This window comes from Labrus mixtus, chromosome 2 (assembly GCF_963584025.1).
Source record: "Labrus mixtus chromosome 2, fLabMix1.1, whole genome shotgun sequence".
In the NCBI taxonomy this organism is placed as follows: Eukaryota; Metazoa; Chordata; class Actinopteri; order Labriformes; family Labridae; genus Labrus; species Labrus mixtus.
In genome coordinates, this window is record NC_083613.1 from 20,198,137 (window position 1) to 20,221,452 (window position 23,316).

Sequence of the window (23,316 nt, forward strand, 5' to 3'; positions counted from 1 at the left end):
TATGACCATGTGATATTTCAGTTTTTCTTTTTTAATAAATTTGCAAAAATTTCTACATTTCTGTTTTTTTTCTGTCAAGATTGGGTGCTGAGTGTACATTAATGAGAAATAAAATGAACTTTTTTGATTATAGCAAATGGCTGCAATGAAGAATGAATGTAAAGGGGTCTGAATACTTTCCGTACCCACTGTATATATATATATATATGTATGTGGGGGGGAATCAGCACTACCTGGAGCTTGCATGTATAGAGCCTGGGTCTGTTGAAGGTGAATTTTGTGTGTAGGGCAGTGAGAGCAAGCATGGACGTCATCAGTGCTTTATTTTTACAGTCTGGTGCTTACCGGTTAAATATCTTGTTTAATTTCAAACTCAAAATTTAGTTTAATGCAGTGATTGCAAATTTTATGATAATGTAAAAACAACAAGGGGGGGAGCTAAATGTTCAAGATTATTCCCATGAACAGATTTTCTCCTTTACACATGAGTCTGTTAAAATAATTTATTATATAATATAATATAATTTATATATATATATATAAGACTTTTTAAGTGTATGTTATGTTGCATGGAACATTCAATACAACCTATACTTGTATTAAACAGAACAATCATGTTAAACTTAGTGCATTAGGATAGTACTTTATTGATCCCCAGAGGGGAAATTCAGGATTTCATTATACAGCATCTAAACTAGTTACATTACAGCACAACAGACTGGAGACATTTTTTTAAAAGTAAATAACGACAAGTTCATGTAATTCTGAACCATCAAGCTGCATGAAGTCAAAGTAACAATATATCAAATCTGTTGTTTTGGCTGCTTAAATTATACAGTTTTAATTCTAGGCTCAATAGCTTAAATATATAGAGTTGACGTGATTCAGAAGTACAGGTAATCTTTCATTTTAAAAACATCAAACTTTATAAAAAGTCAAGTGTTTCTGCTGCATAGGCTGTCAGCATGTAAAAGTTGTTGGTGCCAGAGAGGCACAAGTGCATATCATCCAGTACTATGTAAAGCACTCCTCACAGCATTGAAAAAAAAAAAAAAAACATGCACACACACACACACTAACATGTAACACTCCAAATAAAACAAATAAGTCTTAACATGTTCACTTTTGCAGGTGGCATATTGTGTAGCAGTCCAAGTTGGAGAGAAATCAGTGCATTTAGGAAGGATTTGAATAAACAACCTTCATAAACAGTTGATTATTTTTGTTCATACAGTGTTTATGTTGCATTTGTATTTCTGTGCAGGTGAACTGAGCTTAAGGAGAATCTTAAAACCGGCGGTCCATGTACATGGCGCTGACTGATGAGATCAGACAGGAATTCAATCACTTTTAAATCGCTCTCACTGCTACACATTCCTTGTGTTGCCAGTCTGTCCTCCTTCTCATTACCATCAGTCCCTGCAGCAGTCCTTAGATGTTTCTGTAAAGCAGAATTAAATGTATACAGTAGAGCCTGGTTGGTCAGTGCAGTCAGGCAGCTCTCCAGGTGCAGCAGGTAGGTGATGCCCCGGCTGATGCCGGTGTGAGGGTCGGCCAGTCTGCTGATGAGAGAGCCCGAGTATGACGGACAGTTCAGCGTCCTCTGATCCAGGTCCAACATAGCCAGATAACGACTGTAGCGAGCCAGAGAGTGAAGGATGCTGGTTGAAGAGCTGGAGGGAGATCTGGTGAAAGAACCGAGTAGAGTTTGGTCGTTTTTGCTTCAAACATGATCTTTTTCAAACAATGTATTAAGAGACATGGAATTTTAATGACTTAAGGTCTAAAGGATATGTATTGAAATAAGAAAATGGTGTAATCAGCAATATTAGGAAATATTAGCACACATTTCTTCCTGTTTCAATTACTTACAAAAATGTTTTTACCCTTTCTTCTGTTTCCTCTTTTGCATTTTAATTGTTTTTATTTTTACATCTTTTGCGCTTTGGTCTTTGTCTGGCCATGTTGTTTGGGTTCTTTTTTTGCCTACTGAGTTACGTAATACATTATTACATTACATTTAATATTAACATTGAAAACGTTCCTAAAAGGATTTAAAGACAACTTCACCATAACGGGAAAAGATAATAAAACATAAATATTTTAAGCCTCCACAAAAGGTCATTTACTTTGGTTTAGCAGGATTGTTGTATGCTATTATTCACCACTACGTTCTGCTGGTGAAATGCTAGCATGCGACCGAGAGAAGGTGGAAGGGCATCTCAATATAAAGGGATTTTTGTGATGTAATTGACGTATGTAATTGAAAAGGCAAGATCTAAAGTAATGAAGAATTCAGTAAATCAGCAGTGGGTCTCTTGGAGTACCTATGTATTCCTATCAGTCTCCAGGTGATCAGGTCGGTCAGTTGCAGCGGGGCACTCAAACATGGCATCACAGCGTTCCTTTCAGGACCCGGGGCAGGCAGAAAGAGACTCAGAGCATCCACCATTTTTCTCACTAAAATCTCATCACCTCCGATGACAACCAGCGGCCGGCCACTCAGGAGACAGAACAAGGCATGCTGGGAGAATGAGTTCTGTTTGAGGAACCTGAGGGCTCTGAGTCCCGCCTTCCTTCTCCGTCTCTTATGGGATTGGATGTTGCTGTAGATATTTTGTGTGGGAGAGGGCGGGTCTGAGGTGAAGCTGGTGCAGTCAGACGCCTCCTCGACGCTCACCAACCTGAGAGGAGGGCAGGGCCGGGTCCACATCTCAATCTCGCCCAGGGCAACAGGCGGAGCGAAGTAGACGTGGAGGTTGGGTGCAGTCTTCACCATCTGATTGACTTCAGACCACTGAGACGTCGACGCGGTCGCTTCGTCAACTGATAACAGTAATAACAAGATTATTACATGTTACACATCTCTGTCTGTCCCAAATGAGACTCATTTACAAGACAAAGAGAGGATCAGACATGCTTTATACAAGGAAGAAAACCCAAGGGGGGATACACAGAAACCTCAAACTGTCTGTCTGTTTGGTTGTTTGCGTTCACACATGCACCCCATCCAAACACTTTCATTAGACATTACAAATGTCACAGATACATTACCTTGCAGAGGTTTAGGTGTCTTCTCAGGATGTTTGTCTTCATGGATTTGACTGCTCTCCAAACAATCAGTAACCTTCTTCTCTTTAATTAAGACCTCGCCACTGACTGTTGTTTGCTTTAAGGACTCTTCTCTGTCAAATTCAGAACGTTCCTCTTGAACAGGCTCTTCTTTTTCATTCTCACTTGCTGATGTAGTTGCATTTAGTTTACGCTCCACTTTGAGGACATCGTCAGCGTTGGACTCTGTCAGTTTCTCAAAGCCGTTCCCCAGCGGTTGGTGCTCTGCTTCTTCCTCTGTGATGGCGGTGAGGTCTTCAGGACAGATGGACTCAGTGGTGCTTAGCACCTCGATGCTGTCCTCACTGTTAGCCCGCCTGGCGTACACTCGCCCGCGCCTGATGCCTGAATCTCCTGCTGCTCGCCTTAAGGAAGTATCCACCATCATGACTGGTGTCTCTGTTGAAGGGAGCCATGTCAGAAGGTATGAACTGTAATTCCACTGCAGCACTATTAATGTGTGGATTTTTTTTTTTCAATCAATCATTTAACCTTTACGAAGCAAAAATAAAGTAATTCAGTAGATTTGTCAGGTAAGTTTTCTGGACTGAAGTATTCTTTTTTTAATTTCACCCCTTACATTCATTGTCTTCAGTGTGCCTTGAGGCCATGAGATGGATAACAGATGGTAACATTAACATATTCAATTGAAATGAACATCACATTTTTTCATACCTCTGCTATCAGATTTTGCGTCTAAATGCTGTGTCCGATAAGACTTCTCAGTCCCAAGCACTTCAATGCTGTCCCCGCTGCTCACACTTCCCATCATCTCTGTGGCAACGTAAGGGTCAGGGGTCACTCTCCCGGAATCTCCTGCCTCCATCTTGATGGGGATCTCCTCTACGCAGGACGAGAATGACTCCAGGCTCATCGGCTCCGACTGAAGCTCCTCCATGCTGCTCTTCTTCCTCATCTGTAGCTCTGCCTCGGCGCTCTCTCTCCCCTCCTCCTCCTCCTCTCGGCCTTCTGGGCTCCACAGTTCAAACATGAAGTTGACGAGCTCGAGCCGTCTGGACAACGAGCGCGTGAGGCGAGCAGTTTGCAGTGCACCTCTATCGCCGCGCAGGCGTCGCTCTGTCTCACTGAGCTGCTCCTTCATGAGCGACAAGAAGTAGGAGTTACAAAGCTCATGCAGAGGCTTCAGCTGACGATCAGACCTGCAGGATGAGGAGGAGAAGAAGGCGTAGGGGGGGCAGGGCTGGAGAGGCATCAATGCAGACAGATCGGTGAGAGAGTCGGCTGGGTCGTAAGGTAGGAAATCCGGCTGTTTCATTTTCCTGTTTGGGTAGGAAGTGACCTGGCGGAGGAGGTCTCTGTGATTACAGATCAAACGCTCCACAGCTTCAAGCTCATCCTCTGACTCCTCTTCTTCTGTTAACCCGTTAACTGCCCTCAGACGCTCTGGGTCCTGTTGCAGAGTCAGCCGTGTGTACCTGAAACAGTTAAAGAGTCAATAAGCAGACAGTAACCTGCCACCTGGCTGGAAGCAGCTTTTCACTGCTGTTTCACTTCTCAGAAGTAGGGTTGACTACTCATGCGATTCATTTATCAATACACTTGCACCAATTATTGAAATTCTAATTTTAAAAAGTATGGCAAAGGGCGCCAGATAGCCTAGCAGTTATGTTGGCCTCATGTATTGAGGCTATCGTCCTCCAATTGGCAGCCCGGGTTCAACTCTGACCCTCTGCCACGTCATTCCCCCAATCTCTCATACCAGTTTCCGACCCCATCCACTGTCCTCTACAATTAAGGCACAATAGACAAAAAGTCAACTTTTAAAAAGGCACTCTAAACAGAGTTCCCTGGCAATATGACTAACTACTTCATTACTACTCACAATGGCACTTATGACATGAATGAAGGTGACATGAATGGAATGGAATTGGCCAAAGAAGCTGACAAGTAGCCACATTTTTCTTCAGGATCGGATATCGTGATTCATCATTATTTGATTGTCTTGCAATATAGAATTGATCACAGTATTGCTTTATCCTGATATATACGTTACCCTCCAATTCCCAGGACTAGTCAGAAGTGTATCCCACTAGGAAGGTGAGACATTAAATTGCAAGCCAGACAGAAAAATGAAAGTTGCTCTTTAGGCTCAAGTCATACTTTCCAAATAGTGGAAAGACTGTGCCATCATAGGTAGTAAAAGAGGCATAAAAGAGGCGTAAAAGATGCGTAACAGAAGGGGGGCGGTGGCAATGTGTAACGCAGTAGACAATATGAAGAAATGACAGTGGAACTTTGTTACAGTGCTGTTGCAGAATCACAATCTGTTAACAGCTTCAGATTAACTCTCTTCTCCCAACTTCTAAAGAGAAAAATATTTTTCTTTCTTTCATATTCAATTTTTTTACTTATTCTGACAAAATAATACATTACTCAGGGGCATAAATAGCAGAATAATTGCCACAAGGCCAAAAGAATTATACTTTCCACATCAGTGAGAGGATCACAGTTGGTGAGTTACTTCGACTACTTTTAAACCACTACTAATATACGACTGCATGGACCAATCTCACATGAAACATGTCTGCAAACAAACAAAAAGTCAAAGAATTGCAAGAATTGAATGATTGTTTTCTTTAGTGAGTAGTCTTGTTATATGCAGGACTAAGTAGAATAAGTGGTTGATTGTTACAGGGGAAGAGAAAGGTCCCTCCTCACCCTGTCAGGGTATATTGCTGCTTATTTTAAGCAGAGGGGTCTCATTTCAAACTAAAGGGGTCAAAGCAAGCTGCTCATTTTACGTTAACCTACATTTACAGTGCAGAAATGTTGGATTTTTCAAGGCTAATAGGAGTTGCCATTGTTAGATGCCGAAATAATTCAGGCATCAATACAAGTGGTCATTGTTAAACTAAAAAAACACCCTGATCTTACTCCAGTTCTTGTAATTTCCTTTGCAGCTCCATAGAAAACGCTTGTCTGTTTCCTGTCTTAAGGCTGTCAGCAGCCTGAGAGAAGCACGTCGACAGCTCAGCATAATTGTCCATCAACTTCCCCTGGTCTGAGCACACGTACGCCACGCAGAAAGGACGCACCATTCCCCGAGCCTCCAGGTCATACAGGGTCATGTGGTGAACGTAAGCAAATGCACTCTCAGCAGAATCTCCCAAAACCACTTTAGAGTCCTCACTGAAGTTGAGGCGGGGGCCGGGTGATGCAGGAGGGGTGTGGCCGGGGCCGGACGCCTGGTAGTCCACAGACATGATGCGAACAGAGAAGTGGTTGAGGTCGAACGATCCGATGACTCTGGAGTCGTCTGGTATTGTCAGCACAGGCTTCGGCCCCACCTTGAAACATACGGCAGAGGTTGGAGGAGACCATGTCAACTCTGATCTCACACAGCTTATAAGTATTATTTTAGTTTATAAAATACTCATTTCTTGAAGTGAGAGAAACCGGTTGGAGAGCCAGAGTGGAAACAAGGCTAAACACTGCTACAGACGGTTTGTACAACAAACTTAAGAGAGGACCTAAGTTTGACTCTTGTGAAGAAAGTTATGACTCCATGATATATCAAGGATATATTTTATACCGCTATATTCATCTTTAAAAAATGGCAAATTATACCTTTAATGGAGGAAGGATAAACTCAAAGGGTCATCTGGCAGAACACGAATCTTGAATATATTTAATGTAGATCTACTACACAGGTATGTAAAGCCCCTATTTGATTTATTTATCTGTTATCTATTTATTTATTTTATTGCGACATATCTCATGGTTTAAGAAAATAACAAAGAAATAAATCAACTATAGAAACAATGATGTTCAAAAACACTGCATCTGATTAATTAACTAATGTCAAATATGTGTCATATAGATTAGTTTACACAGAAAAAGCTGCATGAATGGAACGTTTTGTTTATTTTTTAACCATTGGTATACAGGTGAGAGATATGCTACAGCTTCAAAAACAATGGAAAAAATACAACCAGGAACTATACACAGGATCAGTTTGGCAGTGTTTACTTTTAGTTCTGATACTAGTCAACTGTATTGTTATTGTTGTTTGTTTTGGGATTATGTGTCACTTGGCCGCTGTGATGAAATATTACATGATTATCTCTCTATCGTCATAATTACAGTCTTAGTGGGAATTTGGCACTGATATCAAAGACACCGGTAAGCCAGTGTTTTTGATTTCCAGTTTTGTCGAGTTTTTCAACTTACTTCAAATGTAAAAACAATGACAGGACAGACTTGTTTTAAAGTTACAAACATCAACTCTAAACTATTAGAGAACTTAAAATTTCCGTTTCTGATATTTTTAAAGAATATTTGTGATCATTACAAGTAGTCCCTCTGTGTTTCTGAAGGCTATTTTGTATCTGACTCATCATCTAAACACTTCATATGTTTTTGTTCTCAGGTCTCTCTTGTAAATTAGATTGAAATCACAATGATTTCCTGAGTGCTTTATTAAAATCACTTAACAAATAAAGTTATAACACAGCAATATGTGTGCTAATTATTATAGATGATGTGTCAGTGAACACATTTAATTTTATAATACTAGGCTATAGTTTCGTCCTATTACTTTAAACATTTAATACTGCTATAAGACTGTTTACTTTTTAATGTTGCACAGGAAACTGCACCATTGGTTAATGTCAAGATAAGCAAATGTCTTTACACTTAAATACATTTATGCATCATAGGCTTGTCTTTTAATGCACTTTTTTCATTTGAATGTATTGTACATGCCTTTTCTATTCTTTTTATATTAAAAAAAAACAAAAAACTCTAAAAATCCAAAACTCACCTGCTCAGAGAATTCAGCCACCAGAATAAAGTCTCTGTGAAACTGGGCAGAGGTGATCCAGGGGTTAGACGAAGGTAGAAGGGGTACAGACAGGTCTTCTGGTAGACCATGGGACTCCTGGTCCTCTTCTCCTTCCCCGAACCCCTCAGTGCCGGTGAAGGCCAACAGGTCAGGAGACCCGATCATCTTCAGACCGTGAGGGGGTCTCTGATCAAAACATCGCTACCGCCCCGGTGACGTCGGTGAGTCAGCTGTTCAGACAGCCGCTAGAAGAACTGGTGCGTTTTTAAAACTTGTTACGCAGTTTTTTACATTCATCAGGCGATTAAAACAAACCGGGATGTGTCGAATGAAAACTCTAATAATTTTCCAAATAGCTTTCCTTTAAACTACAGCAGTCACGTAAACAAGCGGAGTTTCACAGAACAAGAGCAACTTCACAGAGAAGTGAAAGTTCCCCTCGGGCGCCACAGAGTCACACGGCACGGTAACCTTTGTCCCGGGATTTGTCTTTCTTCTTTTTCGTTATTGTTGAGCCATAGCCTGATTCAAGCTACAACCTGAGCCTCGGTGTCACGTTGTTCCCCAATAAAATGAACCGTCTGCATCCCGTAGAAGCCATGTGACAGCTGGCCGGTCCGTTAACAGCAGGGGAAAGCGGCTGCAGGCTCGGGCTCCCGAGTCAAGTCAGAAATGTTACTAGAGACTTCCGCTACCGTCAGTTTCAAAATAAAATACCTTTTGTATTTTCTCAACGCTGAAGATTTACTTCCTTGTTCCTTGTTCCTTTGCCAACTTAGTTAACTAGTAAATTTCATACAAACATGTAGCTCACAGCGCTTTACAATAAAACAGGCATCATTTCCAACAATAAGTACAATTGCAATACTAAAATGTAACAACAAAACAATAACATATTACATAAAATGCTGCACGAGTGATTACATTTAAAAATAAGAGAATACAATTAAAAGTTGGTTTAAAAACATGAATTTCTTTTACAGAATACTTGAACAGCTTGCCACTCTGATATCAAGAAGCTGTGAGATCATGGTAAAGCCAGATGTGCGTCCAGTCTTTCTAGACTGACTTGGCCCAACTGGGAGTGTGGGACACTGACTTATAGGCGGGGCATAAAAGTGTGTGCATGCTCATGTAGATGAATAGCATTAGACAATGCAAATAGCCAATCATAAGCTGTTTCCATATATGCGCTCCTGAACATTTCTAGATAATTGCAGAAGGACTGCCCCTGAAATCCTCCTGATCCTGTAGTTCACACCTGCACCTCACAGCAGGAGGAGACTCCTGTCTATCCCTGTCTGACGGGAGGGGTGCAGAGGGTCTCCTGAGGCAACATATGAAAATAAAATCACAACAAGAAGTGGCAAAGGAAGCAACAGAGTCCCCTATACAATGCTATAAAAGAATATTTGCCTTTATATCAATGCCGTGTGTAATTCAAAAGAATTACAATATCAACAAAGCAGTGGAGAATAACATACTGGCAAACAGAAATCATAATGCTGCATCTTAATTACTGTACATGCATGAAGATTGCAATATTAGCATACAGACAGTCTGTGGTTGTGGTCCAATTGTAGGGAATAATCGTCACCATCCCCTCCTACTCGCTCAAGATGATTATATCATGCCGCATTCTCACATCAGCTCACTCAGACTTTCAAAGGAAAAAAATCTAAGGGGCTGGCATGACCAACTCTGGATAAAGTCAAAATAAAAAATGTGGCTTTTTGCATTCAGACATGCAGCTCCTCCTGCAAATATCAGGAGTTTTTCAGGAGTTTTGTACAAGTGTGAAAAAGGCTATAATTTAGGATTTTGGGGTTTTACCTGTGGCAGACATTTAGATTACAAGGGGGACCAGGGCCGCACTCTCTAGATCTGCCCCTAGATCGAAACAATGTTAAACACGTTTGAAAATAAAATTAAAAAGCCAAATTAAAAAAAACATTTGAAAATATCTTGCCACATTGGTTTCCAGAGGCAGTTAGTTCCAGAGTTTACAGCATGCATGAAAACTAAATGTTTTTTTAGGCCTACATATAGGGACTCTTAAAACAATCTATCAAAAACTAATGCTGTCAAATACACATTTAGAATAGATTCCCTTTGATGATCTTTATTGTACAGTTTTTGTTAAAGCTGTTCTGAAGACTTGTTGATTCTCCTGTGAAATATTTTGGTAAATGAAGTATAACTGATATTTAACTGCTTTTAATTTAGACTTCCTTATATTATATCTGATACTTGCTAATTTATGCCATTCAGTATATTAATAAGGGTAGAAAAAAATTAAGACCAATGTAATTAATGTATCTTCTCTTAAACTAGTTAAACTTTAATTTTATAAACCAAATAAAAGCTAAAACAACACCTTTACCTTTTAACCTGCCATTGGCCCTGAGGATTACAATGCACCTATGAACCCTCTTGAACAAGTAAGCCTATTAAACAATGAAACCTGACGTGAACCTGTCAAACCTCTTGTAAGTTTATTTGAGAGAAATGTCTTCAGAAATCATAATCCAAAGATCCTATATTAACTAGGACACATTTAAATGAAAGTTGTTTAGTGCAGCATCCCCCACTCTAAACAAAATGAACTACTATTTAAACCTATTCTATACGGGAGGAACTCTTATAAGACTTTTATTAAACCCAGGAATCTCAATGTCAACCAGTAACCCTTTTTTTAAACACATAAATAAGTTTAATCTCTTGTATGCTGCTGCCAAGTTTACACCTGAGAAAGCATATCAAACAGCTTATAAACAAGTGAAACCTGTAATAAACCCATTTATCCTTAAAATAATTCATTTAATATGTAATATCCGCTAAGCTGTAAAACCTGTGAAGTGAAATGTAATGAATTTAAAGTAAAACTCAGCATAAAGTAGAAACATTCAGAGTGCCTCATAAGTACATGTACTTAATTACTTTCAACAGTCCAAACTAGTCCATTTCATTTTTTTTTTTTTTTACCTTTTAAAGAAAAAGTACCTTCCTCCACATTTGAAAATGAAAAATATAAACATCACAGAACAGAGGCTTCTGCCAGCCAACTATCACTCACCTACAGATGAAACATAAAAAAACCCAGATGCTCTTCATGACACCAAACAGATCCTCTTTGATGGTGGATCTGTAACAAGGAGCAGCTTCAGTTTCTGACCAAGGCAGCTCGTCAGTGATGTCTAGCGATGGCTACTTTATAAATGTTGAATCTGTTATCACTTCTATAGGGGCTTTATAATAAATAGAAAAAAGAACCTGCCTGCTCCCCCCCAGCTCATTACTGTGTGTATACCTACATCAGCATGAGAGCTTTATCATGTCGCATGTTGGAGATCATTAATTTTTGGTGTTCGGCTGATGCTGGTAATAACTTTACTAGAGTAAGAAGATAAAAAACAAACAGTGAAAACCAAGAATGAGAATCTAGACAACTGCTTTCATTTTTATTTGTCGTTTCACTGTTCACTCAGAAAACCCAAATTCTTTCACTCAAGACTCAAGAAAACACAACCCAAAGAAATACCCACAACATTCATACTGTTTTAAAAGCAAGTGCTTAAAATGATTAGGCATTTTTCAACCATTATTTAGAGTAAGTTAACCCAGGTGACAGAACACTTAACAATATGAACAAAATACTGCTGAACATCGACCTCCACTGTGAGAAAATGTACACGCTGAGTTTAATAAAACCTAGTCAGACTGAGATGTTATTTGAGTGCAGCTAAATCTGGTCATTTTCAGCAGGAAAATATATATTTCACATAGTTAGAATATATTAAAGTAGATTTATGCAGAGCAAACACTATAAATTATAGGACAGAAAGAAAAATTGCACAAGAGCAAAAAATCTCTACGTCTTTCCTGCTGTTGACGGAGAGACTGACTAATTATTCATTTTTGCACTGACAACCTGCAATAAAAAACATCACAGACACTTAAAAGCAAACTTGTCTTTAGTTTGAGAAGAGTTGTGATTAGGCACATTGTTCAAGATAAACACTTCCTCAGCTCCTTTACATGGCACTTCTCATCTCAAAGTGATTAGCTTAACTCCATCATCACTTTCACTCGTGCAGACTTCTCCTCGCTTCTCCTCCATCAGTGTAGACATCAGGTGTCTGTTGTATTGTCATTCCTGCTGTGCTGTGTTTCCTTGTATCTAAGCAGAATGGAGAAGCTAAGAAAGGAGAGAAGTCTTCTTACAGAGAACTACATCATTGTCTATGTTTGTCTGATATTTGTTATATTAGCAATATTTCCGGCTCTGACACAGCGCAGTAGAGCATGAAGCCTATCTGATCCACCTGGTCCTCTGACAAGCTGCTCAGCAGATTGACAGCTGGCTTGAAGTAACTGTGTAGCGCCCCTTGCTCCAGGTAGCCAATAAGCTCTGTGACACATTGCTGGAACCTCACATCGAGGCTGACCTCGGACCAGTCGCTCTCACTGTCACTAAGGTGCAGGATTAGGTTTGCCAGGGGGGCCGCCTCGAGCGCTCGCAGTGCAGGGTTCAGTTTGCACACCGCTTTGAGGATTTTAAGAGTGTGTCTCCGGCATCCATCGTCAGCACTGTCAAGCTGAGTCAGTCGCTGGGTCTCCCACGGGTAAAGGGACAGGTGCCAGGCATTGACCCAGGGAGAGGTGAGCTCAGGTTGGCAGGTCAGAGCCACATCTTCCTCCCTCAGCAGAGGCAACATGGAGATGAAGAGGGGCGGGTCAGTGCTATCTGCCCCTTCACTTCCAGGTCTAAAGGATTACAGCAGATGTCAAAACTGTTAGACAGAGCAGACACACAAAGTTTCATACACACATCACACAGGTCCATTGCTTAAACTATTTCAAACTTGGATGCCTACTATTAATCCAGCAGGTAAGGAAACACTTTACCCATCATCTGGATTCATGTTTCCTGTTTATTTTAAATCAAATATTTACTCTCATTTTAGCTCTATTTTTGTCTTCACCATCTGAACAAAACAAACCTGCATAAAGCTTCATTAAGAAGCGAAATTATGTCCACATTGTTCACTAACTCTGGCCGTTTCTCGTATGTGTATGGTCAGGTGTTTACAATAATTTAATTATCTAAATGTTTTTATATGCTGAAAGCAAAGAGAGGTAGTGACAATTAAAACAAAAGGTTTCTTTTAGCATCTTGTTTGCCCAGGTTGATATCAATGATTTTTATGAAAATGGCTTTGTTGAAACTACAGCTGCAAGGTTTAAACAATTAGTAATTAATTGAATTAATCCCCCATTTCTATAATGGTCTGAGTAATTTTTTAAAAAAACAAGTTCAGTTTGTCCAGCCTCTTAACTGTGAATGTTTTTGTAGTTTCTGCAGCATGATGGGATTTGTTTCAAATGTAAAGTGGGTTATAATGTGTTATTATTATGACTACTCCTCCCTGATAGTAAACTTGAAAATCTTTTGGTTGAGGTCAAAAGCAAACATTTGAAGGTGACATTTTTATCAATTGTCAGACATGGTATTAACAAGAAAACATGTTGATCATTAAAAAAATATAAATTAAATAACTGGAACATAAGTTGCAGTCATAATCAATAGTTTTAATTTAAGGTTGTTATACATATGGCACACAATTTGCAGAGACTAATTGATTGACGGTTGATATACAGTAGTTTTCTTTGAAAATGGACAAATTTTATCATTGAAACGTATAAATTTTTTTGGTAACTGACAAACTGTAACTTTTGTAAAAATTTAGATAATTAATAACAACAAAAAACATAATCTGTGGTGTTCATTTATACAAACCCAGAATGCCTTTTGTTATCAAATGTATACCACTTTATCTCTGGTATTCTATCAAACTTTCCCTGGCTTTAATGTATTTTATTGACTCCCGCATAACAAATATGTTTTACTTAAATTATTTGATTCATTTAATTTTTATCTTAAAGTAATTTATTAAAGCCTTCTTTTTGTTTTAGTCTTTTATCATTTTATCTATTCCTGTCAATTTCAGATTTTATTTCCTATCCGCCGTTTCTCTGTGAGGCTGCATGTTTTTAAGGATAAGAGAGGTGCTATATAAATAAAGTTGAGTTGAGTTAAATCATAACATAAAAATAATTAATTAATGAAAATGCTCGGGCACACACCTTATTTCCACTCTCAGGTCTGGTCCCCCCAGTACAGGTCTGACTTGACAGTCCAGAGTGCTGCTGATGGAGGGCCAGTTAATAGTTTCCATGACAGCTTTACTAAACATGTTCATAACAGATTCTGCAGACAGGTAACCACCAACCAGGTACCTACAAGACACAAGGAGAGAATTAGTGAATAACTTTTTTTTCCCCAGAAAAATATTATTTTTATACCATTAGCTGTGCAACATAGTCATTGAAGACTGCTGCTTCAATGTCAGTAACACAGGCTCATTTAAACCCATGCAAAAAAAAATTAGTGTGTTAAGGTTTAATTTAAAAAAAAAAGTTCTGAACACTTAAGTTTTATTCTCTGAGCATCAACAGGAGAGGCAGTTGACGCGTGTCACACCCTCTGTTGATTGCAAGCTGAAAATCTGGGGCGGGATCTGACGCTTCAGCGTGGCCACAGAGCCCGGGCATCCACGACTACTGCTTTGCCTATTTCCTCTGGTCCTCTAAACGCAACATGTGCGACAAAGAAATCTCTGTCATTCATGGGAACAGGAAAAGACACATCTGTCATAGACAACGCAATCTTAACAACTTGTCTCTGCTTAAGAAAGCCTCTTCTACCCACCCTTCATTTACTTTTGGCCTCTGGAACTGTCAATCTGCTGTGAATAAAACTGAATTCATCCAAGCACTTGCAAAAATGTCAGACATTCAGGCACTTGCCCTTACTGAAACCTGGATTCGCCCAGAAAACACAGTCACACCAGCTGCTCTTTCTGTTGACACAGTGTTGTCACACACACCCCGCTCTGTTGGACGTGGAGGTGGTACAGGTATCCTCATTTCTAATACCTGGAAATTCAATAAACTCTTCCCACTGTGCAACAACTCCTCATTTGAATATCACACAATCATGGTTACTGCTCCTATTAAAATGTACATTGCTATCATTTACCGCCCACCAGGGTGTAATCTGAATGATTTTGTTGTGGAACTGGACATGCTACTCTCAGAAATCCCTGATGATGGAACACCACTGATTGTAATGGGAGACATGAATATACACACTGATAAAGTCCAGGCAACAGACTTCCTTGCTCTCCTTTTTTTTTGTTGAATTGAAAACAGGCAGAGTTGGGGACAGACGAACAAACTAAGGAATAAAACAGGACCAAGTATAGAGCCTTGGGGTGCTCCACGTACAATAGGGGCTGAGGAGGATGTAGTAAACTTCTGTCAGATTGATAGTGTTAACAAGAACATGAGGTTTGTGAAATTTATTAAAAAAAAGAACACCTGAAAAATATTGTGTTTAATGTAATTTAACAATTGTCTGGTATCTGCTCCAGCTTTCCCTTAAAATGTCTAAAGATACCACTTTCCTTTCGCCCTTTTGCAATCTTGTCTGGAAGCACAAGTGGGTCCATTAATGTTAACGTTTAGGTTCCGACCTCAACATCTCAAGAGGAGCAACAGCACCCATGATGCTATTTCAGGTGGAGTAAAATTATGAGGTCAACTCCTCAGTTTTTAAAACTAAGAGATGACTCAGAGTGAGTCACAAGAGCATAGTTGAAAGCAGCAGATAACTGTTCTGCAGGATAAGGGTTAATGATGCAACACTTAAGAGTAGGAACACATGGTTCAAGTTTTTGACAGGGGAGGAAGATTCCAAATACAATAGGATTGTGACAGGAAAACACTACATCACACACTTCCATATTAAGAACAGGTAAACCACATAATAAAACAAGGTCCAGTGTGTGCCCATGCTTCTGTTGGGGCCAGTCACAGACTGTACAAGATCAAAAGAGTCAATAAGATCAAGGAAGTCTTTAACCAGCGGCTTAGAGGGACAGCAGACATGTATAATCAAATCAACAACTGAAAGCCTGTTATATTTTGAAATGAGTCTAGCCAAGAAATCAGAGAAGTCATTGCTATATTTATGTAGTCAGTTAATCCAGGCACACAGAACCCGTTGAGAATCAACTATCTCAACCACGTTCTGTTAAAAAGTTGAAGAACAGTCCGGAGATGGTTGCCGACAGTTAAAATGAATTATTTTTTATGAATTAAAATTCACAATAATCACGAGTGGCAGCCAAAATATCAAGTTCATATTTTCATGAAAGACATGTTGGCACAAGCATTTTTTTGATGATAATTTTGGCATTCATTTAAAAGGTTTGATTGTTAACAATGAAAATCTTTGGATGAAAAATGTATTTATAATCAAGGAGTGATCACCTGTCCCAGTAACTGCGTCCTCTGGGAAAATATTCCAAATTGACCCGTCGGACCATCCAGTGCAGCGGGTGTGTGAGCAGTGTTTCCTCTCCTGGAATGAGACGCCACAGAGAGGCTTCCAGCTGTAGGGGCACCAGCAGACATGCATGGTCTGCACTGACCACCTAGACACACAAAGGAACACATCCAGGTGGCATTTATGTGACAACTATACAAAAGTATATACAATAAAATGATTATTATGAGCCATTGAAATTACTGTACATATTGTGTTTGTGTGTACCTGAAGGTCATCTAGAAGGGAACCTCCGAGGCTCATTTCTCCTAGTGGCATGTCAGGATGACGACTGTGTAAAAAGCCTTGGATCTCAGTGCAGATGTCTAGAGCCAAAGACTGAGCCCTCTGAACCTCATGTGGAGCTAGAGCTGCCCTGGTATGATAGTACTGCTGCAGCCGTTCCTAAACACAGTTTAAGATGGTACAATGTCAGGAAAGGTTTGCAAAAACAGTCAGGACAGCAGGTAACTGTGTCCAAGTGCAGTAAGTGCACTGTGTATAGGCATAAAAACTATGTTCAAATTACAGAGCAGTTTTGAGTTTTTTTTCCATCCACTGGGAATTGAGAGCAGCCGTCTCTAATTAATACAACATTCAAACTCATTTTCTGCCTCTAAGCAGACTTAAGAACATGACAGGATTATGTTCTGCCTGTTAAGTCGCTGCGAAGAGTAGTAAACAGCATACAAGCAATGCTGTTTTTTTCTGTAACTGCTTTTGAAAAGCATTCAAGGAGGATAAAAATCACTCAAAACTAGTGTGGTTACAGCATTACACTAAAACTCATCTCCAAAAGACTCTCATACTAAGACATGCCAAGATGATTATGTTGTGGCCATACAGCCACATCACCTGTTTATTTGGGAAACAAGAGTGAAATGATTTTACCACTGTTGACCCAGAAAACTCCCATTTTATACATCTTTTGTATTTGTTTCTACACTACCCAGAGTTCTTCAAAAAAAAGGTTTCAATGAATGAGAAAAGATTTGCAACTATGAATTTAAACGAACAAATGCATAATCTCTCTTGAATAGCAAATCCCATTGTTATAATCCTCTCTGATATCCACTCATGCTTTACAAATGCTCAACTAACATTTACTGAACAGATCATTTCATGTTCCTCGTAAAGAAAAAAAAACATTTCTGCCTGTATGAATGTTCAGCACAGTAACTCTAAGCTTTTTCATGCATGTTCGACTTCTTCAGTGAACAACCCCCAAGGATTTTCATTATGCAGGGCTCCTGGCCTCTGCACATAACGTGTGTCCCCTAAGCACAGTGCTCTACAAATCTCATTTACACATGTAGAAATGATTGCTATGCGGAGTTCATTCTGAAGCTGCTAACACTGAATTCATAATCTGCACTTTAAAGAGCTCAGAGGTGAAATGTGGGTGAGAGTGTACCTGCAGGCTTAGGACACACAGCTGGAGCCTCTTGGACTTTGATTCAGGTTTAGGCTGAACCTCCAGAGGCAATGTCTGATGTTGTTGGCACAGGTCAGCTGATTGAGGAAGAGGTAAAAAAAAGAGAAGCTGTCATGTCAGAGGGATTCAGTGATGATAGTAGTACGTATCATATTTATTCTGTGATATTTCTGTGTCTTTTGGCCTGAAAACATTCAGCTGCTGAGATGTAGGCGATACCTTTCTGCTGTCTTGTTGCCTTGGCGACATGTTTCATCACCACACCTTTTATGCCCTTCTTGATCAGTGTTGGCGACGAAGACACTAAACTCAACTCCTCCCAGCTCTCAGCCATCTTCTGCTCCACCTTTTCATCATCGGCAGCACGGCCGGCACGCTCTATCAGCTGAACACAAACACTCATCGTCACAGAGGTGCAGTCAAGCAGCAATGCACTGCAGGGCTGATAATTTGGTGAAGAGTAAATAACCTGCAGGCAAAGCTAACTTCAGCCTCAGGGAACTTCCAAATCTTACATGTTATAGTCAACAAATTGCAAATGGTGCCTTGATCACTGCTGACCATCAAATGCATTTTGACCATATTTCTGTTGACCATGCAGCAGTGCTTTCCTTGTGTGGTTGTCTTTATTTGTTGTTAATTCGATTCCAAAGTCAGCTACCAAACAGAAATAATTTTAGTCCATAAGACGTGACTTGGGAAATTGTGATTACCTCTGGATTGGACTACTGCCCTCATAGCTTGAAAATGAAATTGACCAATTTGGAGTCTTGCCACTGAGTAGCTTTTGTATATTCAGTAGAACTTTGTACTCGCTAGAGAAACACGCTATAGTTTATGAAAAAGCCCTCGGGTGAACTACCAATCTGTCAGTAGATAACATACAAAAAAATCACAAGACATATTACATTTTTAAAGATAATTTATATATCTCCAAAAAAAGATTCATTTTAGTATCCATGAGGAGATTGTATACGAGTAATGCACTGATGTGAAACTTAACTAACATCTTGAAAAAAAACACTCACTCGTTTCACGACAAGTGTTGCAATTCCAAGCATGGCAGCCCCACCAACTCCCAGAACCAGGCGGGCATTAGACAGCAGGAAGTCAATCGCCATGGTGATGCCATCTTCGCCTCGCCTCCGACTGCCCTGGAAATTCATTGCTTCCTCTATTTGTGGTTAGCCTTTGGGAAGAGAATGTATAAATTCAAGTGAGCAGAAAGTAGATACAAGTAAATTAGTGAATGAAGCAGCAAAAAAGAGCAAGTGAGACACATCGTCAGAAGAAAGTTTAGATCTATATTAGTGCATTATTCATCTTTTTGTATCTTAGGTAAATTAAGAATGGGCAAGCACACATAAAACCAGTCTGCAAACCTTTTCTTGTATTACAAAAGGATTTTGATAGAATAGTCAAAAATATGGTAATGCCCCTTTTATTTCTTAAGCCTGCAGTTGTTAAACATATTCAGGATCCATTTAAGTTTCTTAAAAATGCACGTCTTATTTCCTTTAACAGTTCTATCTTTTACTATGTCTCAGATCCACAGGTTTCACTTAGTTTGGCAAATTAAGAAAAATGTACATATAACTACTAGCCTTCTTTATCTCTGAGTTATAAAATACTTAAGCTGGGCATCTGTATGAATGCTATGATGTGAGGAACATGGGATGAACAGACAGTTATAAACAGCTCATGTATATTCAGAATAGTAGCGGTTTCTAAACTTTTTTTCAATTAATGTACTCCTGTTGTATTTTTTTGTCACATCATGTAATGATAGCACTGACAATATTAAAAATCAAATCTTGAACATATTCTCCTATGCGACTTGGAATTCTGGCTTCCGGGTCAGAACCTACTCTGGCTGGGTTGTGTGCGATCTATTAACTGGTGTTAACATTCTTTCGAGTTTCAAAACATTGCTAAGTCCACACAGAGTGACTTAACATTTGCACTGGCCTTGCAAAGTTCAGAGCTGGTTTAAAACTATTACTTGTTGAGCCACTTTCAACCTATTAAATGCTAATTTCATAAACTTTAGTTTGAAAGTCCATTTTAAAAAGAGGCATCAGTGGCTTTACTCACTCTACAGTCAACGTATTTAGTTTACAGCTCAAGAAGCACAATGAGGCATGCAGTTACTCTTTAAAGGCACGCCCTTCATGGAATGAGAGATCAAAGAATGAAGACTCCTTTTTCCTCATTCCCTCACACTTGTTTGTGTCTTAGTTTGTTTTTTTCTGTTCATATTGCAGAAACAGCCTGAGAGTTAAAGAAGTATAGGGCCACTGATGTATTAAGTTAAGAAGGTGACATAAAGGTCATTGTATCTCTATGGATTGAATTATGGTGTGCACTGTGCAAACTTGTTTTTTAGGTGAATTTGTGGTATAGGTCTATAAAAACAGGAGTTGACAAATTCACATGTATTTAATTTGATGGTTTATTTGATAGGAACAGATACAAGATACATAGACAAACTAAAAATAGCAATCCAATGCCAGTATCATAATGGCTATAACGGATGTTTGCAACACTCTCCCCTAGAAGGGCTTTTGTGTAAATAAACGATTAAAACATAAAGAAATGTCCCATCATACAGGAATTTGGACTTTTTTTTGAGAAAGAAACCTCTTTGCATGTGTTTCCTAATGACAATAAAACTAACTGAATTTGGATCATGTTTCATAAGCTTTCACTTATAATGATGAATCTTGTATTAGATGCTGCAAGTTTAAGCCAACTTGCTTTGTACTTTCAGTGTTTCCCTTAGGTTTACAGCGTTGGGGGGGTGGGGACAACCGACATGCCGACACAACGACACAAACACTTGAAGGAATCTTGGTGTTCATGTGTTACTTTTAATGACAGATGTCCTTTTCTATCGGAAAGGTATCTTTAAATGACTTCTTTCCCTGATTTCCGACTCTATCCACTATCCTATCTCTACAATAAAGGCACAAAAAGTCCAAAAATAAATCTTTAAAAAAAAATATATATTTTTTTTTGTTGAGCCGTTGGGGGGGGGGGGGGGGGGGGGGGGGGGGGGGGCTGCCTAATGGTAGGGGAAACACTGACTTTAAAAAAAAAAGATGCTGTTGGTTTGTTTCTTTTGGCTGCTTCTGAGTAAGAGAAGTTGTTCCAAATAAAGTCTTCTCTGATGAACTTTTGAGAGAAGAGATGATTTTTTTTTTCAAGGCAGCATTTGAGTATGCTTCCAAAAGCTTTAGCCACTTGTGAGGTTTTTAATGATAGGAAACTAAATTCATCTGTCGTGGGAAAAATGTTTTTAAAATAAATAAACGTGTGCAGTGCACTGTGCTTATCGTATTTAGCTACAGGACCCTGAGATCCAAAAATAGCCCCAGAACTCAACTCTAAACCATTTCAACAGAGTGCCTGTGCCCTCTCCTTGCCAGAGGTACAGCAGGATCCCAAGAATGGAGACACGCTCTATTAATAGACTCAATAAATGTCTGAGTCACACCAATAGGGTCAAATATATACAACAACCTTCCTAGTCTAGTAACAGCATAAATAATGTCTGCAGCATGTAGGTGACGTGTTCATTATCTTAACAGAGTTCACTTGACTGTTCATGTAACTTTACAATCAGGCTAAGCTAAGGTCTCTTGGTGTTGACAAATATTATCTGACATAGTAGCTGCGAACAAATGGAGTAACTGACAAACAGATAAATTAGATAAGAGAATAACTCAATTCCCCAACATGTTTGTTCAGCTGGTATAATGATGTTGTCTCATGCCAACCAAAACTGAATAAATGTGCACGTAAAGCAAGTCATTAAAGACATAATTTGGTTATACAGAAGGGCTTGACGTTACTAGTTTTAAGGCAACAAATTCCTGTTCTTATGTCGCCATCAGTGACATCATATTACATATTAAACACAGGAACAGCAAAAAGTGCATTCCCCCCCCAAAAAAGCATATTTTTTTATATTTCCATGCATTATTGCATAGTGATAGCATCAACGATAACACTGTATAAGATAAACTACAAGGGGTAAGTTGGGATAGTAAAAAAAAACACCTTTCAACATAAACATGCTTTTTGTAAATTTAGGGTTTTGTAATTACTGAGGATATAAAGTTAGTAAAAAATATAAAGCATATTTTCAGTTTTTCAAACCAGGAGCAGATGCATGTATGATAGTATGTTTAACACTTTTTAAAAGTTAGCTTTGCAGCCTTTATCTGTGAAAAAAATCATTAGCAATACAATGTTACGATTGTTTCCTTTTCTTTTTACATGCAGTATTTAAATGCTTTGTGTGTGTACAGTCTATATTTTGTGTTTGTGGGACTGTAATGACCAAAGGTGGCAGCACTGCAATACAACAACAACAACAACAACAACAACAACGAAGAAGAGACATGACAGCAGAATAAGAGAATACTGACTTTACCAACAAGACTGTGTCAAACTAAATATTTTTAAATTCATCTATTGATACAATACATGGCATCACTCAGGCTAGACTGCTGATATGATAAACAACCTAAAGTCTCAAATGTAACACCACACATTGTTATCGTTAGATAGCCTAAAAAGCCATGACGTACACTACACCGTACAAGACTATTAGGCCATAGATAATTATAGTAACATTAATGTCGTCAGCATTAAGAACAGCAGCTCACAGATAAAGGTCTGCAGGCAGCTAATGTTAGCTCGTCAAGTAGGCCAGCTAGTTGTTAACTTCATTAGCAGTCAGTGAAGGTTTTTCACTTCTTTAAAATACACTTACCACTAAGGAGGGAGAGAAATGTAGCAGGCCGACTCCCAACCATCAGCTCTTGATAAGACTAACGCGTAGTCGACGCCTTAAAACAACAAATCGTTAAATGACTTTCTAACGTTGACGGACTTAAATATAACTCAGCATGTAAGCTAACAGCTGTTTTCTTCTTCTTCCTTATAATTGCGGTAGCGCTCCAACCTCAGGCGACAGCAGCGCCACCACGAGAAGCTCCAGAACAACAAGCTGCAAACAATATTTTCACATTCACAAGGTCAATTAAGTTCTTTCTTTCTTTCTTACTTGCTTTCCTTAACATCACGTCGTCTTAATCAGCTGATTAAGTTGGACCTCTCCGCAAACTTTTAAAACAACTCGAATGTTATTTGTTGTTTTTCTATGCAAACCTTAAATAAATGTGATTCTGTTGATTATTACACAAATCAAATTCAAATCAATTCAATTTTAAATACTTAATTGAATTTAACATAACAATTATAAAATAAGTGTCTGTAAAATTTATACAATTTTTTTTGTAAAATGTTATAGAATTTAAATAATCAAATAAATGTTATGTTTCACGACATTGCTAAACATATAAAAACAAACTACTAGGGAAATACGGTAATGCAATTGAAAGATTGTTTTCCCCTTGTTTGGTTTCAACCTGCATGAAAATCCAGGTTGGCTTGATCATATTTTTTAACCTCAATTTCCATTAATCAAAAATATTATTCTATAGT

General features: G+C 38.9%; 2 protein-coding genes across 2 annotated transcripts; both read right to left on the bottom strand.

Annotated features, from left to right (window-relative positions):
• Positions 1-627: 627 nt before the first annotated feature.
• smcr8b (Smith-Magenis syndrome chromosome region, candidate 8b) lies at positions 628-8,542 on the bottom strand. Its single transcript, XM_061055271.1, has 6 exons — positions 7,895-8,542; positions 6,007-6,419; positions 3,787-4,547; positions 3,055-3,510; positions 2,328-2,826; positions 628-1,685 (listed from the first exon to the last, which is right to left on the bottom strand). Exons 1-6 carry the CDS (start codon positions 8,078-8,080, stop codon positions 1,238-1,240), a joined length of 2,763 nt encoding a protein of 920 aa, XP_060911254.1. The 5' UTR covers positions 8,081-8,542; the 3' UTR covers positions 628-1,237.
• A 2,807-nt stretch (positions 8,543-11,349) lies between these two features.
• On the bottom strand, positions 11,350-22,770 carry mief2 (mitochondrial elongation factor 2). The gene is made up of 8 exons (XM_061055283.1): positions 22,583-22,770; positions 18,831-18,991; positions 18,022-18,187; positions 17,782-17,879; positions 16,596-16,772; positions 16,313-16,476; positions 14,063-14,215; positions 11,350-12,682 (listed from the first exon to the last, which is right to left on the bottom strand). The coding sequence occupies exons 2-8, from the start codon at positions 18,966-18,968 to the stop codon at positions 12,178-12,180; spliced, it is 1,401 nt and encodes a 466-aa protein (XP_060911266.1). The 5' UTR covers positions 18,969-18,991; positions 22,583-22,770; the 3' UTR covers positions 11,350-12,177.
• Positions 22,771-23,316: the final 546 nt, after the last annotated feature.

Excerpts from the sequence above, each read along its gene's own strand:
- mief2 (XM_061055283.1), bottom strand. The coding sequence starts at position 18,968 with ATGAATTTCCAGGGCAGTCGGAGGCGAGGCGAAGATGGCATCACCATG. Across the intron at positions 16,773-17,781 it reads TGTGTGTCCTAAGCCTGCAG|GAACGGCTGCAGCAGTACTA; the intron begins GTACACTCTCAC and ends AACTGTGTTTAG. Across the intron at positions 14,216-16,312 it reads GGACGCAGTTACTGGGACAG|GTACCTGGTTGGTGGTTACC; the intron begins GTGATCACTCCT and ends TGTGTCTTGTAG.
- smcr8b (XM_061055271.1), bottom strand. The coding sequence starts at position 8,080 with ATGATCGGGTCTCCTGACCTGTTGGCCTTCACCGGCACTGAGGGGTTC. Across the intron at positions 6,420-7,894 it reads TGGCTGAATTCTCTGAGCAG|GTGGGGCCGAAGCCTGTGCT; the intron begins GTGAGTTTTGGA and ends GTATGTTTCAAG. Across the intron at positions 3,511-3,786 it reads CGCAAAATCTGATAGCAGAG|AGACACCAGTCATGATGGTG; the intron begins GTATGAAAAAAT and ends TCCCTTCAACAG.